This window comes from Coptis chinensis, chromosome 8, assembly GCF_015680905.1.
Source record: "Coptis chinensis isolate HL-2020 chromosome 8, ASM1568090v1, whole genome shotgun sequence".
Taxonomy (NCBI): Eukaryota; Viridiplantae; Streptophyta; class Magnoliopsida; order Ranunculales; family Ranunculaceae; genus Coptis; species Coptis chinensis.
Window position 1 is genome coordinate 21,975,825 of NC_141463.1, and position 19,949 is coordinate 21,995,773.

The following is a 19,949-nucleotide window of genomic DNA, read 5'->3' on the forward strand; positions in this document are numbered from 1 at the left end:
TGTTTGTAACATAAATAATACAATAACACTTTTGATATGCTACCCAGTGCGTGGTCACTAGAAAAATACAACAGATGATGAGACATTAAGAGTTCAAATATAACTTGGGGACAAACCGAGTTGCCCTGGACTTGCAGAGTGCAGTCTTGAGAGAGGGAGGGGAGGACCCCTCCGCGAACCAAGGCTTTTGATTCTAGCTATGGGGCATAAGGAGATGTCCTAGATGCAGCGAATGCAGCTTAGAGAGAGAGGGGGAGAGATAATACCCTTACGGACCCACAAGTCCGATGCGAGGGAATGAGTTCATCGCAACCTTAGATCCAAACCAAGGGCAAATTAAGCTTCTTGTCATGTGGAGAGATGAGCGAATCTCTACCAAAATTACTGGCACTAATGCAAGAACATGTAATAGGTAAATTGGCAAGTAAAGTACATTAGAGAAAATAAGAAGGAAAGCACATAAAACAAACTCATACATAGCATAGAAGGCTTTGCCAGGCTCACCTGGAAACACAAAGCAAAGTAAAGAGATATGGGTTCTAAGTTCCAACAAAAAAACAAAATGAACAAAAGCAAGGGAGACAAGTGATGAAATCAATCGTGAACGACTTCAGGATCGCGGACATCTCCATAACCCAAAACAGCTGAAGGTTCATTCACGGTAGCTTCAACAGATGTTTAGGAAGAGGCAACAGTGGTCGATTCTTCTAAAGCAGGAGTAGCAACATTAGAGACTGTGACATCATGGACAGGGGTAGCAGGCTTCTCAGAAAGGAGGCGACCCTCTTTAGTCAGGCGAGCATGTTCTTCCTTGATTTTATTAGCCACCATTTTATCTGTCTACGTCTTGAAGCGTAACTAAAACTTTTCCACGTCCTCTTTGTGCCACTAGAGGGGGGCCTCAATGCTCTATTCATGCTGTTGGATAAGGGCATCGGTATTTTCCTTAAGTTGCTGAAAGAGGACTTCACGTTGTTTACTCAAGCGATCATTTACACCATCCATGTACTGCTGATGTACAGCAACAGCATTTTTTACCTCATATTGTGCATTGAGCTAAGCTAAGTCCGCGACCTCCAACTCATTCTGAAGATGCACACAAGTAGCCCGCAGCCCTTCGGGCGCGGATCATGTAAGAGACATTCAAACTCACCTGGAGACAGAAATATTGTTAAAAAGGGGGAGTATGAAGAAGCAAACGCACAACAAAAGACAATTACCTTCTCCTAATTGGTGTACAAGGAGGAGGTTCTATGATGTTCAAATGAGCTCCTGGTCTTCCACGTAAGCAATGTCTCTAGGAAGGTGAAAGTCGTAGAATAGAGTTGAGGCCACGACAAGATTTTCCAGAGCCGAATCAGCATTATTAACCTCTCGATTGTGAAGCTTGAAAATGGGGCAAAAGGTCTCTAGAGTAGATGCCGCGGACGGCGAGTCTGAGATGACGAAGCGGCGGTGGTCCCAACAACAGCATAGGGATTGTTTCCTCGGACACAGAAGTCCGACTTCATTTACTTGGAGGCTCATTAGTATAAAGGACCTCCATCACATCATCATCTGAATCACTATCAAACAACTTCATCTTTGAGACATCCATGATTGGGTTGACGGAGTCCGTGGATTGAGAATTGGGGGAAAGGAATTGATCTTCCTAGGCAGAAATTGATTTGAAGGAACAAAAGGATGGCATCTTGGCGAGAGCGAGAGTGCGGTTCACCTTGCGCTTTGAGAGCTTCAGCGGCCAAACCTTAGGCAGGAACCTGGGTTGTGTATATCTTTGTGGTGTATTCGTGGCAAGCAGGTTTACCAGAGATACCTTTCTTGGGCTAAGATCTTTTCTTGGTCGGGGGAGAGGCCCGGGGCTTTCTTTCTTTGGGAAGAGGATGGCAGTAGAATGGAGTAGAGTACCTTCCAATTGCTTGAATCTCTAGGTTGGACAACATCGAAGTACCAAGAACGGGGTGTATGCCGAGAACTTTAGATTGAGCAGATCCTAGATCGTGGACCTGAGAGAAAATAATAGAAGTTATTCCAGCATAGATTCGCGACTGAGAGTCGGTCCTCGAACTTGCACACAGAGATTGCCAAATTTCACTTAGTTACATGGATTACATATAAAATGGGGAAAATTCATAAGGGAACTCACCACGGGATAGGAAAACGAGTTGATTAATTAAGAGTCAAATCAGGTGGAAGGTCCACGGACAAAAGTTTCCCGAAAACATTTTAAGGATAAAAATGACATGTTTTGTTTGAGAAAGTGATATATGAAGGATGAAGGATTGCTTTTTGGGGCAAACACAAAAGGAGTGATTACCCACACTGACATACTTGGTGCTCTTCTTTATGTAATAATGAGCAATTATGTCGCGGTAGGATATCTTGGGCTCCCAGGACTTATTGTAATAGTTTGCAGCATACATGATCCTATAAAGTTACCAATGCCTTAGCAAGGAGGGATATTGAAGTGATTGCACACCTCGACATTTAGAAGCGACAAGGGGAACTGCAGATCGGATATGATATGACCAATAGTGGCAACTAGACACCCGGTATGTCGGGGACTAGATGAGGGAAATGGGTCACTTCGTGCACATGTTCTAGGATGACGTCATCAGGAATCTTATAGGCAGCCTTAATCGCCTCTAAGTTAGGTCTACAAAATGGAGAAGGGGGTGACAATAGAGTAGTGGGCCATAAAGGTTTCAACATGGGGAGGGGACGCCACCATGTTGGATCTTAAAGAGGAAGTGCACCCAGAATGGGATTCAGACATCGAGAAAGTGACAAAGTGAGGTAGGGATTCAGATAAGAGGGAAACTCAAAGGACATGTGCTATCTAAAATGAAAGTGGGAGAGAGAAAACACATCAAATGACAAAGAGAGGGGAGAGAAACCAACCTGGATCAATGCCCCGATCGAGATGAAGCATGCCAGAATGATCACGATGAAGAAGAAGACCAAGGATGAAGAGCAATACCAATGGGGAAATGGATGATGAGTGAACCAAAGAAAAGGGAGAGAAATGGAAGTGAAGGACTGGAGACGAAGGGGTTAATGAAGAAATAGAAATTAGAAAGAGAATTGAGCGTCATTTGAAGGTGAGGAAGAGTAAAAGGGTAAAATAAAAGGGCTGAAATCGAGGAACCACCAATTGATTGAACTAGGGGAAACTTGACACGTGGAGGTGCAAAAAACAAAGAGGCGCTAACTAAGACGCGTGTGATGGTCACACACACCCGCATACGCACGCTGGTGACGTGGGCAAGAAAGGAAACAAGACATGGGGGAAAAGACAAGAGGGGAATTCTCGACTCCCCAATCATAAGTGTGTTCACAGACTCGAGAGAGGGCATTTGTTGTGGCTCAATCCATGGTAAAGAGAATCAGTGGTGGATTGACCCTAAAGCAAAACAACAAAGAGAATCGAGAGGTACTTAAGCAGGACTGTGAATCCCTAAATCACTTGACAGAGAAACTCACACGTGGAAAACAAGAGACCGTGAGATGAGGGGACTAGTGGACGACTAAGAAGAAGGGAGATGAGGGTATAATGAGAAAAGGAGGGGAGGAGAGGGGAGAAGGGCCCACAAAATTCATTACAGAGAGTGAAGAGAACCTAAAGAGATGAGTGAAGAGAAAGATTGATACTACACTAAACAATGCCAATGTTCAAATAATTGAAACTTATTTGCCAACCTCCTTAGCTTACCACCTCCCTATTGATCCACCAAAGGAAGTGGACCATCTAGTCCCACCAGTTGATGGAATTGAATAGTTATTCCAAGTTCAACTCAATCGCTACGCATGTGGTGGTCTTGTTATTGGTCAAACCATACACCATCGTCTTGCACGCTGATGGCCAATCCTTGAGCAATTTTCTTGTTATATGGACTAGGCTAGTACGTGGTCTGGGCATTGACCCACTTCCCCATCATGATAGAGCTATTGTTTCAGTCCCTAGAAACCAACCTAGAGTAGAATTCGACCATAGGTCCATTGAATTCTGAGAAACTACTAATCCAGAAAGCACAATAGTTCTCTCCTCCATTGAGAACATGATAATTCATACTCTACTGATTTCATAGACAAGATTAAATCAAGCATTTGAGTGTCTTCTAAGTCATGTTTGGAAAAAAGTGAAACATGCTAGAGGCCATGAACCTGATGTAGTCACTCAAGTTAGGGTGGCAGTGAATGGGAGAGCTAAAATGATACCAGCAATACCGATGGGGTATTTTGGGAACTTAGTGCTTTGGGCTTATCCACGGACCATGGTTGAGAGTGAGGGAAGTATTAGTGAAGAGCTACGCATACGTTGCAAACGTTATTCATGATGTTGTGGTTAAGATTGATGACAAGTATTTCAAGTCACTTATTAACTTTGGAGATTTACTGAAAAGAAGTGGCGAAGAGCTTGAGGAAACGATACCAGAGATTGGGAATACCATGTGTAGTAATCAAGAATCTTCTTCTAAGATCAGTAATGAATTGAATAGGTTTGAATTGAGTTGATAATAAGAAAGAGATGAAACTCAAGCTTTAGTATTCATCATTAATGGTGGTTACAAATCGCTCTCTCACTATTTTGCTCTGGTTTTACAAGTATTTTGCTAATGAATCTCAATCTCCTTTATTTCTCCTGATCATCACTTTATAGTCCTTTAGATGTAGTTGTGTCCAATCATGTCCTGATGCGAATCCATTCCTCTTCTTCTTCCTCCTTCTTCCCGCTTGTTCCTGCAACAATGAACTTAAACGCAAGATATCGACAATCATGTCAATATCTCGAGTTACTTACAATATTTGGGCTATAATATCGGGTTGACGATATTTTCCCACGACATCGCCCCCTCTCAAAGCTTTGAAATTTCAACCTCAAAAATTTGAATGCTTCAAGAAACAGTCGGGAAAAAATTTCAAACTGAAAAACTCAAATTTAAAATTCAAATTATCAAACGGTTACTGTTGGAACCGAAAAGTCTCATCAAAATATTGAATATAAAAACTCGCTTTCACTTTCTCTCTCTTCACTTATTCGCAAAAAAGCTTGAGACATTAAAACCCTACCACTATTAACAACACCTGAAAAGCTTCATCTTGGAATTACTCGCTGTCTTCTTCACCAGATTTTCCTGCAAACTTGTCAGGTTAGTTAAAATAAAACTTTAATATGTTTTTTGCTATTATAAACAGTTCTCTTTTTATCTATTTATCTTTAATATCGTATATGTTCCTCTTCTTAAATTAAGAGAGTTAGGGTTAGGGTTTAAATTTGAACGTTTTATCTGTACAACCCCTATACTAACTAGATTTTTGAATTATAATTTTGATCTGTTTCAGTATAGCTAGGAGAAAAACTTGTGTTAATTTTAGGCGAACAATCTCGAAACGATCCTAGCTTCAACATCAAGAATGTATGCTTTTGAGACAAACATCCTCACCTCGAAACCTGTCATTGTCACCACGAAAACTCGATACGTGTATAAAAAATAATATACTATATATTTATATTGAGTATAGCGATAGTAGTATCGATGGAGAGTATAATTCTAATAAAGAATTTATTGTTTCTAGTATTACCGACATGTCAAATGAAGGTATCGAGGCTGCAACTCGAGCCAGCTCTTTTTCCTTAACCTCGACATCGCAAAAGACTTACACTGATGAAACAGCCTAGCACCCAACGTATCTTGTTAATGGCTTAGCATGCCATCCTTTCAAGACTGTGACCTCAGAGTCAAAGTGCAAAATTATGGAAGATAACAGCATATGAAGTGGTGGTTTGAATCCTCACTTTCCAAAAAAACCCAACTTAGAAATAGTTAAAGCTTTATACCAGATACCAGATACTGTCACTCTTCGATATTATGTTGGATGTAGGAAAAGGACCATATGCCAAAGTGGTGATGCCTGGTCAATCATCATCACTATTTGGCAACTAGCTGCTAGTTTGCGACTCCCTTTGACTGACCTCAATCGAGAAGTACTGAACTATTTGACCATCTCTCCTGGCCAAGGCACGAGCAATTTTTGGAGATTAATGTATATTTGTAATTATTATAATGCTCATCTTAAACCTGATATACGGAGATCCCAAAAAATCTGACTTATCGACATTCAGAATTCTTTGTCGACCGTACTAAAAAAAATGGTTTCAATGAGCCTACTGGTTATTTTTATCCCAAGAAACAAAGTAACCGATAGGGTATCATAAGAGTGAATCGAGATAGTGACTTTAGATGGCCACTCTCTCCTCTCATTATATCTGGTCAATGGGAGTCATCTGCTTCTATCGATGTTCCTTCCTTGGTACAGCATGTTTTTAATCTTAGAGGTATGTTATCTATGACCCCCTCTCTTAAAACAAAATTTTGACACTCCATATCGGATCTTTTATCTGACTGGCCTATCATTATGCCCTTGTTTCAGTACTAAGACCTGCGACTTCGAAAAGTTGTGGAGAATCTTCTATAGTAATGGGATCTTCTAAGAGGCACTGATGAAGAAATAATTGCTAGAACTGGTGCTGATCAATATGGAAATCCAAACTTGAATGTCGACCTTCAAGATGTCGACAATTATGTTGCTCCCTTATACACTTTAAAGAGTAATGTGCTTAGAGGTCAAGATCCTTCATCTCCCTAACCTATTATACCTTCCAAAACTGTTCCATGTTCATTACAGCCTTGTTCTTATGAAAAAGGATTTAGAAAAAACTTTTGATTCAGCTGAATTGCCTGAGAACACTCCTCGATGTTATTTTGATTATATGATTAATGGTTTTAATATGAATGAAGATCTTTTTCCCAAAATCAAACAAAAAGTTCCAAACTTCTATAATTATCCACTTTTGCAAGATGTGTTTGATCACCACTGCTTATTGTACACAGATATGGCATCTCGCATTCCTCGTGGTCAAGACAAATCCATGAACAAGTTTCTAAACTCAAAAAAATCAATAGGTGGTAGTTCCTCCCAGGCTCCCACCTCTTCCAAAGAAAAACATGGCAATATTGGCCTTCATCAAAAGAAAAGGAAAGAACCCTGCACCACTGAAGCTCCACTAACTACGAAGGTATCAAAGACTGCAAAAACTACCACCACTATTGCACCTGTCTCTGTGCCCTCGAAATCTTCAGCTATTCCAGCCACCATTCAACCTACTGCTCCATCCACTGTTCCTGGTTCTTTTTCTTCATCTGAAGTTTTTGTAACTGATTTTATCCTTAGTAACCATAAAAGAGTTCTGAAATCTTCTTCTCTATTTTCTGGTCCTCCGACACCTGGCCTCGGAGAAGCTCTTGTTATGAACACAATTCTTCCTCGAGATTGATCAGCAATGGCTGAAATTCCCACTACTGAACGATTTCACATTTTGTGTTCTTCCCTAAAAAAAGTAAGTATATAATTTTGGCCTTACTCTTATGTCGATTTGCCCATTATTTATAATGTATTTATCTGCTGTATTCTTGATTTCAGGCTAAAATTGTTGTGGTCAGTCAGTTTGAACACGATATGGCTTCCTTCCACCTTCTTAGGGACGATATTGAAAAATTGAAAAAAGAAAAAGAACAACTTCAAAAAATTCTTGAAGAAGAGAAGAAAAACCACACTCTCACCACCACCAAACTCCATGCTTCCGAAAACATTTGTCAAACTGCGAAGGCCAATTTGAAGACCTTTATTGACGAGAATATCTCATTGACTGAGAAATTGAAGAGCTCTTATGCCGATATGGAAGCGAAACTCAAAGGGGAAAAAACAAATTTTGTGAAAGAAAAAGTTGAACTGGTGGCCGAAAAAGCTAAACTGGTGACCAAAATAAGAAAAGCCAATCTCAAGCTGATTGATGCTGAGGACAATATGAAATATTGTGTTTCCACTATGAAAAGCATCAGACAATACCTTCCTGCGGCTGTTATTACTCAGTATAATCTCAAATCTGAAGATGAGAAAGATATTCCGTCTAAGGCTGATGCCCTCGATGTTGAGAAAGAAATTGTATCTGATGCCACTACAGCTGAGGCTACTGAGACTGAGAAACCCAGCAATGAAGATGATGTGGATAAAACTAATCCTAGCGAGACTGTGCCTATCCCACCTCTCGATCTTGAGGCATTTCGTCTTGATCCCTCTACCTTAGAGGGAATCGATATGCTTGCTGGCGTCAACTTAGATCACGAAGCCAAATGCAACGTTCTCAGTCAACCCAAAGACTCCACCCCAAGCTAAAAATTGGCTCCATTTGTAATATTGATACAATGAGTTGTCTATTTACATATGAAATAAATATCTTTTGATTCTTTTGGTTTGCTTATATTTACAATATATCTGTTAGTAGCCTTTATCCTTTGCAAATAAAATTTGACTCTTGATACCACTTTAATTAAAACCAGTATCAATTTATACTTAGTAATATTTTGCATAGAAAATTCGATTTTCGATACCACTCCAATTAAAAGCAGTATCAATTGTTACTTAGTAATATTTTGAAAAGAAAATTCGACTTTCGATACCACTCCAATTAAAAACAGTATCAATTGATACTTAGTAATATTTCAAAATGAAAATTCGACTTTCGATACCACTCCAATTAAAAGTAGTATCAATTGATACTTAGTAATATTTCGAAAAGAAAATTCAACTTTCGATACCACTCTAATTAAAAGTAGTATCAATTGATACTTAGTAATATTTCGAAAAGAAAATTAGACTTTCGATACCACTCCAATTAAAAGCAATATCAATTGATACTTAGTAATATTTGAAAATGAAAATTCAACTTTCGATACCACACCAATTAAAAACAGTATCAATTGATACTTAGTAATATTTTGAAAAGAAAATTCGACTTTCGATACCACTCCAATTAAAAACAGTATCAATTGATACTTAGTAATATTTTGAAATGAAAATTCGACTTTCGATACCACTCCACTTAAAAGCAGTATCAATTGATACTTAGTAATATTTTGAAAAGAAAATTTGATTTTCGATACCACTCCAATTAAAAACAGTATCAATTGATACTCAATAATATTTCGAAATAAAAATTCGACTTTCGATACCACTCCAATTAAAAGAAGTATCAATTGATACTTAGTAATATTTTGAAATGAAAATTCGACTTTCGATATCACTCCAATTAAAAGCAGTATCAATTGATACTTAGTAATATTTCAAAAAGAAAATTCGACTTTCGATACCACTCCAATGAAAAGCAGTATCAATTGATACTTAGTAATATTTAGAAATGAAAATTCAATTTTCGATACCACTCCAATTAAAAGCAATATCAATTGATACTTAGTAATATTTTGAAATGAAAATTCGACTTTCGATACCACTCCAATTAAAAACAATATCAATTGATACTTAGTAATATTTTGAAAAAAAAAATCGACTTTCGATACCACTCCAATTAAAAGCAGTATCAATTGATACTTAGTAATATTTTGAAATGAAAATTCGACTTTCGATACCACTCCACTTAAAAACAGTATCAATTGATACTTAGTAATATTTTAAAAAGAAAATTTGACTTTCAATACCACTCCAATTAAAAACAGTATCAATTGATACTTAATAATATTTTGAAATAATGAAAATTCGACTTTCGATACCACTCCACTTAAAACCAGTATCAATTGATACTTAGTAATATGTTGAAAAGAAAATTTGACTTTCGATATCACTCCAATTAAAAGCAGTATCAATTGATATCATATTTTCGAGATCGACATATCTCTATTGATACCCTTGTCTTTGAACCTTAATTTTTGACCTGGTATCGAGATGAGGATCTACTAATCACCAGGACTTTTTCTTTGACCTGGTACCGCTACCAGGATTCAAACTCGCCACCTTGGTTGAATACAACTTTGGTAATGAACCTTGTAACATTTACTCAATGTAAACATTTATTTCTAGCAATAATAAATAAATTCAACCAACTGGCTTAAAACCCGACATGCATTTAAACTTTATTGAATTATCATTTAAACCTAAAATTGTCCCGCACACAGATAACCAAGAATTAACTTTTCATTAATTTTCCTCGTTTTCTTAGTAATCACCATTAAATTCTCTCATTTTCTTGCTAATTACCATTAAATTTTCTCATTTTCTTACTAATCACAATTAATTTTTCTCGTTTTTATAATTTTTTACTACTATAAAAAGACCTTCATCTGCCTGATTCTAAACCATCTTTTGTGTAATCCTCTTACTGAAAACACCCAATTCTAAAAAAAATGACTCTCATCTCAATCTTCCTTAATATTCTTACTATTTTCATGGTTTTTCCAGACTAGCCTCACTGGTTAGACTGTCCTACCACTGAGTATTCAGATGATGAAGAAGAGCAAGAAGAAGCAGAAGAAAAAGACAAAGACGAAAACGAAAATGAATATGAAGATGAATGGCTTCAAGACCCGTGTTGTAGACGGCGCCAATGTAGTAATCAAGAATCTTCTTCTAAGATCAGTAATGAATTGAATAAGTTTGAATTGAGTTGATAATAAGAAAGAAATAAAACTCAAGCTTTAGTATTCATCATTAATGGTGGTTACAAATCGCTCTCTCACACTATTTTGCTCTGGTTTTACAAGTATTTTGCTAATGAATCTCAATCTCCTTTCTTTCTCCTGATCATCGCTTTATATAGTCATTTAGTTGTAGTTGTGTTCAATCATGTCCTGACGCGAATCCATTCCTCTTCTTCTTCCTCCTTCTTCCCGCTTGTTCCTGCAACAATGAACTTAAACGTAAGATATTGACAATCATACTGATATCTCAAGTTACTTACGATATTTGGGCTGGAATATCAGGTTGACGATATTTGCCCACGACACCATGTGTCCAGACTTAGAGGTGAATAGTTTGTTGAGGTTAGGGCTGGTCATTGAGCTACTCGTAGGGTGCTCAAGCTCGGCTCGTGTATCTCTCGAGTCGAGATCAAATTTTGCTCGAGTTTTATTTCGTGCCCAAGCTCGACTCATCGAGTATTCAAGTAGCTCAATGAGTCTAGATTCTTATTCTTCTAGACTATAAATTTGAATTCGATCATAGGCTCTAGAGTTTGATTTGACTTGTATTATGTATAGGCTCGATTTCAACCACAAACTAGAGATAATTGAGCACAGATAGACTCTAAATTTTACCTCAATATGAAAATAACTTGCTAAACTCATCTAAATAAAATACTAAAATGCAATTACAATTCACTAATACCACAATAACCACTATCAAACAACTATTTTAAGGTGTGCACGTTACAAATACAATCAATATGTGTTGAGTAATTATAATCCAACACACCAACATATATAATTATCCAAGTGTTAACATAACTACGTAAAATGCGAACAGCGGGTAGCTAGCGAGCGTCTCGAGTTCAAGCTTGAGTTTTAAAATGTGCTCAAATTCGACTCCTATTGAATGAGCGAGTTTGAGTCGAGCCTTCGACAAGTTACTCACGAACAGCTCGACTCGATGACCAATCCTAGTTGAGGTTCCCGTTTCACGATCTCGATTTTGGAGGGGGAAAGCCTTGTGCATGTTATTTTCCATTATCTGTTGAAGGGATATTGATGTTCTTGCCATCTAGCAGAGGAGGAGATGGTATTAATGTGGTTATGTCGCTCTTTCCTCAACATGCTCATACCTTCAAGCAAATCTCCCATTCATTGGACTAATCCTTTGGCTCCATCATATCATTATCTTTTGATACTTGACTAAAATTGGTCTAATGCAAGTCTGAGATCGGAAGCATTGTAAATAATGAGTAGGTAATTTTTTATGAATATGGCAGACTGGAAGTATGAAATTGGATAGTTTATTACGCGCGTGATGGCCATGGACTTGTTAGTCAGTTAAGGTTTACAGGCACGTACCTTGCATCGACCTGTTCATGCCTTCGAGCAAATTTCCCTTTCTTTGGACTCCTTTAATGAAAAAAAAAGTAACTAACTTCTCCATTGCATATCTGTCATCTGATCAAAAAATAAATCCAAGATAGACCTTCTTCCTAAAAAATTACGTCAAAATCCAACTAAACAAACACGATCAGATATGGTAACAACAGTGTTTTCTTCTGGGGTTTACGGTTGACCTTAGTCTGGGCCTCCATGGACCTTCAAAATTAGCCCTTATCCATTTCTCATAGGCTTGTGGTTTAGGCCGTGGCGCCGAGCCAGGTCGACCCCCAAATATGTGAGGGCCTTTACTTGAGGGCTTTTTGGCCCATTAGAAGTTGAAGGCCAATTTTGAAGCCCTAAACTAGTTCAGTAGTTCGCTATCTCTCAGTACATCAGCAGTGTCAGTCGGTACTCTTCTAAGTTAACTCAGCATCATACACGTGGGAACTCACTTATTAAGATCCCTAATAAAGTCAGAACTTACTTATTAGTGAGGACAAAGATTACGTGGATGACACAATAAACGTCAAGAGAAACGTCTTATCGAAGTGACGGTCGTAGGTTATTATTGGAAGACAGATCGGACATCTGAAAGTGACCCTTCACCCCGTCGTTTTTAGCATCCCGCGAAGAACACGGGTGCTTTTCCATGCGCCCACGTCAGTTTGTCACACCAGCCAACAGTCAGTGGATCCCGCAACTGTATACTAACTTATCGACCATTTAAAAGCGTTGCCTACTTGCAGTTGCACCTATGGAAAGTTGGAAACTGGGTAAAATGAAGTGGCAACTTTTTTTTTTTTTTTTTTTTTGTAAATAAAGTGACAACTTTTACTTCAATGTAGGTTCACTCAATTCATAAAATCAAACATGTTCTTAGTTTTTAGTTGTTGCTCTCAAAATATTTTATAATCAAGCATTCTTATAAAGATTTTCTTAAGAGCATTTCCAATGGGGTGTAGAGTTACATCTCCATATTAGGCTCACATATGTGTCACTAGGATTTTACAACTCTTCCTATATTTTAGTGTATATATATATAATCGTATGATATTGCTCTACAGTGGTCACTAGTTCGATTCCCGTTAATGCTACTTTGTCCGGTTGAATTCCCAACTAGTCTCGGGATTAGTCGAGGTGCGTGTAAGCTGGTCCAGACACCCGGTTAAAAAAAAACCCCCATGATATAAAGACATACACATCACAAGATGGCTTATAATTATAATGGGGCGATTTTGGAAATTAAAACTTGGGAGTCGAGTTAGAATTTAAGAGGAGTACCGTCCGTGCTCGCTTTTACATATTAGAAATTACTTTTAAACTGGCGGCGTCACTTGAAGTTCTTTACCAACTTGTATCCGGGTGAAGAAATCTCCATTCGGTCTATTAGTTATTAGCTATTATCTATGGTTGGCATTCCTATTGGGTGGGTATCTGTGAGATTGGGGTATAAACTTTACACCCCCGGCGCATTGGAGATGCCCTAAATAGATTTTCTTTACATGGCGTGCGTGATTGTATGAAGTTCATATAAATGGAGAAAACACTAAATGCATCCTAAAAGGTCTATAATAATTGATAAGTTCCACCTTGTTCTAAAACTTTCTCCTTGCAATATTTTAAGACAGCGCGACTCTTGTAAGTAATTTTGGCTGTTTAATTTATTTAATAACTTGCAGTAATAAATGATTATGAATTACCAAATACTCTCATTCCCGTTGCCAAGATCTGATTGAGGTACTAACCGTACTACCAGAATAGTGTTAACACTATTTACCACACATAACTAGCAGTAAAAGAGAAGGAATTTGTTACATTGATTAACAGAAACTTGTAAAATGATTAAAGGACTAGTTCTAAGCTTGAACATGGACATTTTCTCCATTATTTCCCAGCTACTCCAAATTACAGGAAAAACAAAGAAAACATTTCATGCACTGCACAAAAAGAGCACATGGATTTATGACCTGCCATAGCCACCTCCCAGAGTTAAGACGACGTCCTGAAGATCACTACTAAGCCCAGATGAAGATCGTACTAAGGATGGGGATGTGGTTCTAACAACCGGAAATGATTGTGATTTTGATATATCAGGATAACTGCGTTCTGCTGATATGAATGGTGTAGGTTGCTGAGAAGCTCTAACGTAAGTTGGACCAATGCCATTCGAATTTGAATGTGGTTGTACAACCGAAACAGGTCTAATTGTAGTCTGAGGAAAAACTGCAGGTCTTAAAGCGTATCCATGTCCCTGAAGAAAATTAAAGTGATCAGATCGAAAATATTGGCAACATTGGCAAGAGACTTAGTTTTATCCTTCAAAGTAGATACTTTTTCATAGAAGCTTACTGGAGTGAATAAGACCCCCCTCATGAGCTTTCCATTAACATTTGCAGTCATTAGGTATCCTGAATCAAAGGCACCATCGACCTTACCACGGACATCAGCTCCAATCTATAAGAAAATGTTGTTAGTATCGAATATTTAAGAAAAAAAAAAACTCACCCTAATAAAACCATTAAAATTGATGAAAATCAAGGTACATCATGTATTGTATGAACTTCAAAGAGCATAAAACTATATAATTTTACCAAGGTGTGGATTGGACTAGGCTCTACGAGGTGCTGCTCTGTCCCCAGATATTGCACTTCTTGTTGTAGACATTGTCTAGGCTTTATATGTCTCCGATGTTCTCCTCCTATTAAGTTACTGGCCCTTGGACTCCTTCGGATGCTTCTATTATGTTCGAGTTGGTTAACTGCAATGTTGTTGGGATGCTGATTGCTTAGCATCTGATCCGCCTGCCTCAACATGTGAAAAGGGTGCGGAGCTGCAATAGGCTTGGTCACTGAGGTACAGACTTTCTTATTCGGGGTCTGCTCCTGATCAGACTGGGAAGGAGACGAGTGCTGTGAGAGGGAGAGTGAATGCTCTTCCTGTTCGGACTCGTTCTCCCATCCCTTTAAGTTACAATTTCTCTTCTTCTTCGGATGAAGATTATCTGAAGAAAAAGAAATACATATAAGTATTTGTGGCTTGTAGACCGTGTTATGACTATGTAAACAAATGTATGTAAGAGAAATTGGTGAACAACCTGAACGTGGAAGAGAGTGCTTTGGATCTGGTTCACAAGCTTTCCGATTTCGGTCTCTATTGGCAAATACCTGATAAAAACAAAGGTTTTAGTTTAGCTGAAAAATATATAACATACAGAAAGAAGTCAGTTTGACGTCTGCTAATCATGCCATCCTACCGAAGTTGTATCAGTTCCTCTTGGGGGAAATCTTCTTTTTTCATGGTTCCGATGGTTACCAAAAGCTTTGCACATGATTATGTTATATCGGCCATCCGGATGCTCAGCTCCAAGCTGCAAGATTAGTAACTCATTGAGTGGGCGGTCTTCCTCTCCACACCTACAATTTAAAAAATAAATAAATAACCCATTTAGTCTTGATTAAAAGTCAAAGTACTTGGGCATTTCCACTTCTCTCCAGTTTAACTTGAGATTTTAGACCATAAAGGCAAAAACTGACCGAGATAAACTTACCCCCCATAGATGGCAATGTCCGAGTCTGTTACAACAGCTGTATGAGAAAACCGCCCTTGCGGTTGCTGCCCCATTATAGAAAGCAGAGTCCAAGAACAGGCGCTTACGTCAAGGACCCAAACATCACTATAGTACAGCTTATCACCAACACCTCCAATGATGAAAACCTGCAAAACATCAAGCACATGGCTAAGCACTTTTAACTTCTGCTTCATGTTTTTTTTTCATGTATTTTTTTCAAGGAAGATTCTCTCGGATTAATCAGAAGTGTCTTGCCTTGGTACCGATAGCTACTGCTGCATGTCCTGCTCTAACACCAGGTGACGATCCTTGAACTATCAGCTGTGAATGAAATAAACAACATCGGTGAGACAAAGCGCAAAACTGAAGTACATCATGACAGAAATAAGTAGTCCAATAAACCAAGATACTGGATTCAGACACCTATTGCAAAGTCTAAACCAACAGATGCAAATAGCGGGACTACAATTCAAATCGTCCAATTTGTTGAGACTATAACACAAAGGAGCTAAAACTTAACAGGATGGAACAATTATGTTGTTGATAAGCTAGTAAGAAGAGGAATCACATACCCTTGACCAAGTTAGTGTATCCATATCAAGGACATCAACCTCACCACTGTACCGATCTCCACAATCTCCGCCATATACAAGAATCTTGTTGCCAATTGAAACGGCAACATGGCTATCCCTAGGGACAGGAACATCACCTTTAACATCTGGAGAAGTCCATCTGAGTGCCTTTAGATCTAAAACATGCAGATCATTCAAGTAGTTCCCCTCCCCTTCTCCACTGCCCCCAAATATTACAAGTTTGTCATCACCAACGACAGTAGCTGTATGACTTTCACGAGGGGAAGGTGGGGCCCCTTCACATCTTGGACTGCTCCACTCTCTTGTTCTAAGATCCAATACATGTAGATCATTTACCTTCTTTGAACCATTTGTACCACCCAACACTATCATCTTGTGATCCACAAGTACTGAACTGTGGCTGTCTCTTGCCCCAGGTTGTTGACCTGTGGTTACAAGGGTGTTCCAGTTCATTGTCTCAAGATCAAGGGTAAGGACATCACTGAAATGCAGCCCACCACAACATCCCTGATATCGATAGACACAAGTTTAGAATGTAGTATGGAAATGGAAGGTAAGCTTGTAAAAGCAATCTTAAGTTCCTCATAGTATGGACAACTCTTGCTCAGGAGATATGCCTTGATAAAATTAGTGAAACTGAACTCTCACGGGATCCACTATAGAGTACAATGAAGTCATTGTCAAATGCTATATGGTGAATTAGATAAAATCATAAATGCAGTGAATTGGATGTTTACTTGGTAATATTTTAAACTACAATAGTAATATCCAAGGTTTTTGCATTGTGAGCAAAGGCCATAATAATTGTCCACAAAGCAAGGGATACAAGTAGATTTAGCACTTGCAACGGAAGAAAAAATGTTGTAACAGTTATTACCAGTAGTTCAAAATTGTTCAAACTACTCAAAATACACAAATCAGTGACTACCTGACTATTTTCTCAAGTAACTACATAAGGATAAAGAGCAACAAGATATGCATGGCTGAGTACGAAATACTAACTTGTATTCCTAAGAACTGTCAACCCCCACCCTCGCCCCTCCCTTATTTTCTTTTAACCTTTTGCTTTTTCACTTTGTTTAGCATATATGAAGAATAAAAACAATAAAAGTGATAAAACGAAAAAAATCAATAGCAGTGGGTATATTAACGACCATGCAAGATAGCTTCCTTGTTGAACGGATGGACTAGAACTAGTGAAAACTGAGCAAAAAAAATGAGACGCTACAACTAATGTGGTGAAAATCCATTGGAATATATATATGAAATTCTCATTAACTAATTAAAAATAGAGATTGAATTAGAGAAACCAACTAACTTACCATTATATTTAATCACATTCACAACATTGTGAAAACAGAGGAGGAAAAAAAATCATATTAAGTCATAATATATATCATGTATACAAAATAAATTGATATTCAGAGGCTAGTTATACATATCTTACATACCACACAAGAACATACATGATTTCTAAAATATTTATTTAATTTATTTTTATATATCTTTAAAAAGGTTTATTAAATTTACAAATGAAACAGCAAAGGAAAGCAAGGAAAAAGGTCCCCCTAACAAGAGCCATCACAATATACCAGCAGCAAAATAGTAACAAGAACAAGAGCAAACACTTATGATCCAAAGAACTATAGAACAACATTAATGATACTAAATTTGTATGTAGAGAACAAAAAGAAAGAAAGTTAAATAAGATTTGTCCATCATACATACCCCAAATATATAAACAACTCCATTATAGCTACAAGCTGAGTGACCCCATCTCTCAGAACGATTAAAACCAGAAACTTTTGGATACAGCCACATTGCCTTCTTCACAACCTCACCTCCCAAGCATCTCATCGTCCCTCTCCCACCAAACTCAAGTTTTAACTCAACCCTAATGCCCCAGTTTTTAGCTGTCAGTGAGGAGGAGAGAGAAAAGCTCAAAATGACAATATGAAGAAGGCAAGCGAAATATCAAGACACGTCAAGTCTCCATTCACAGACAGGAAAAGGTGGGTGCTTTCAAGTCCAAAACACTGTGGCAACTAACAAAGAACATAAGGTTTGGAGTTCAGACAACACAAAGTGAATGCAAATTCACCTAAAAATAACTAGTTGTTATGTAAGAGAAAAAATACGAAAACCATGTTAAGCCATAGAAGTGTGACTGTTGTAAGACAGAAATAAAGTAACGGGGTGCATGGAACTGTGTGTGGGGCACTAAACATCTTATTATGCTTTGCTTTTCTCTTCTCTTATGTTAAGAGCAATGATATTGTTGTCCCAAAGAAATTGTCCACCTTAAGGTATTCATTTCCAGATCTTGTTTCTTGAGCTCTGATGTTTCAGTAACACATCTCAAGGAGAATCTGAGAAGCTCAAACATAGGGAAATGACTACATCAAGGTTTATTCACTTAGTTTATGTGTTGCTTTGCTTGTCCACTCTTCTAACTGAAACTGATGAAGGTGGGAGCATTGGGTAGAGAGAAAAAATGAGGACGACTTTGCTTTGGTGTTTGAAACATGGGGTTGTGGGTCATTGTGGTTTTTACAAGACAGAGTATTTGTCCATCTATCACTTTTTTTTGGTTTTTCATATTGAATACAGTGATATCTTTCTTTTTAGATCTTGGGATTGATGGATGGGAAGTTTATCAGTCTTTCTCTCGGTTTTCAAGGGGGGCTTATTGATGTGGATCTAGAAATGTGTCGTCTCAAAGGGTCTTGGGGAGTGTGTGTGGGTTTTGTGTTTTACCAAACTTTAAGTTTGGGAAAATGGGATGCTGTTGTTTCACTAAAAAGTTGGGAGTTCCCTATACAATTATAGCAAGTAGGACTTCTGTTAGTGCACTTGCCTTCTGAGCATTGTTAGTGCTCTTTCTGAGCAGTGAGCATTGCATCTCTACTGTGACTCTGTTGAGAGAATTGAATAGCAAGCATTTACCCTTTGACGACTCCACTATGCCTATATCATTTTCCTTGGGAAGTTTTAGGAGTACTTTTCATCTTTATTTATTTTTCTAGAGTCACTCTTTTCTTAAGGGGAGCTAAACTCCTATGAGCAATTCCAATAGAAATTATATGGGCTGCTAAAAGTAAATATAGTGCCCCAACCACCAAAATGTGTTTCTAATGAAACTGTTAAAAGGCTTCTAAATTTGGAAGGAACTATAAATCCTGCCAAAATTAAGATTTTCGCTAGCCACTACTATAATAAGTTTCGAGAGACGGACGGCACAGTTTTTGCCGTCCATGTGTTAAATTTCAACGAACGGCAGAAACTGTACCGTCTGTCCAAAAAAAATTCAACTTAAGTTTGCAACTAATGAACGAACGGCATAAACTATGTCGTCTATATCCTTTTAGCATCTCATTTTCATCTCTCCATTGGAACAGTTTTTCTGTTTAGCTGCTTTCAAATTTGACTCTCTTTCTAGTTAGCTGACGTAGTGCCCTTTAGCAGCTCATTTTAGCAACTCTCCATTGGACTCGCTCTAATAGTTCTTGACTTCTCGTCACCAAATTGTCCACACAAGCAAAGGGCTCTAAGAGCATTCCCAATGCAGATATAACTACCTCAACATAGGCGCCATATATGGGATAAGTTGCTCTTAAAGTTGTCTTTGTTCTGTATAAGTTATGGTGAATTATCCAATGCAAATGTATATAACTATGAAAACTCGATGAATCTAAGATTCCGTTTGAAAAAAAAAAATCAATCAATCACACGAGACAAAATGAAACATGCCATATGTTATTAAAAATATGCATAATGTCGAAAACACATGAAACATTGACGAAAAATAAGCAAAAACAAACTAGATGGAATCTTACATCTCGTTTGGTGTGTTTATTATGAAGCGAG

The 19,949-nt window shown here is 38.0% G+C and overlaps 1 protein-coding gene and 1 pseudogene across 4 annotated transcripts; one reads left to right on the forward strand and one right to left on the reverse strand.

Moving 5' to 3' along the window:
- The first annotated feature begins 3,373 nt into the window (after positions 1–3,373).
- On the forward strand, positions 3,374–12,077 carry LOC147480505 (tryptamine hydroxycinnamoyltransferase 2 pseudogene; annotated as a pseudogene).
- A 1,637-nt stretch (positions 12,078–13,714) lies between these two features.
- Positions 13,715–18,902, reverse strand: LOC147480506 (uncharacterized). 4 transcript variants are annotated; one of them, XM_086579915.1, is made up of 10 exons: positions 18,383–18,902; positions 17,811–17,995; positions 16,062–16,589; positions 15,745–15,810; positions 15,469–15,635; positions 15,175–15,334; positions 15,016–15,085; positions 14,513–14,922; positions 14,271–14,375; positions 13,715–14,172 (listed from the first exon to the last, which is right to left on the reverse strand). In XM_086579915.1, the coding sequence occupies exons 2-10, from the start codon at positions 17,937–17,939 to the stop codon at positions 13,882–13,884; spliced, it is 1,926 nt and encodes a 641-aa protein (XP_086436041.1). In that variant the 5' UTR covers positions 17,940–17,995; positions 18,383–18,902; the 3' UTR covers positions 13,715–13,881. The 4 variants fall into 4 exon arrangements, with proteins under 4 accessions (XP_086436041.1, XP_086436039.1, XP_086436038.1 ...); XM_086579913.1 differs by having other exon boundaries at positions 17,811–18,127; positions 18,383–18,901; XM_086579912.1 differs by having other exon boundaries at positions 17,811–18,901.
- Between the last annotated feature and the right edge of the window lie 1,047 nt (positions 18,903–19,949).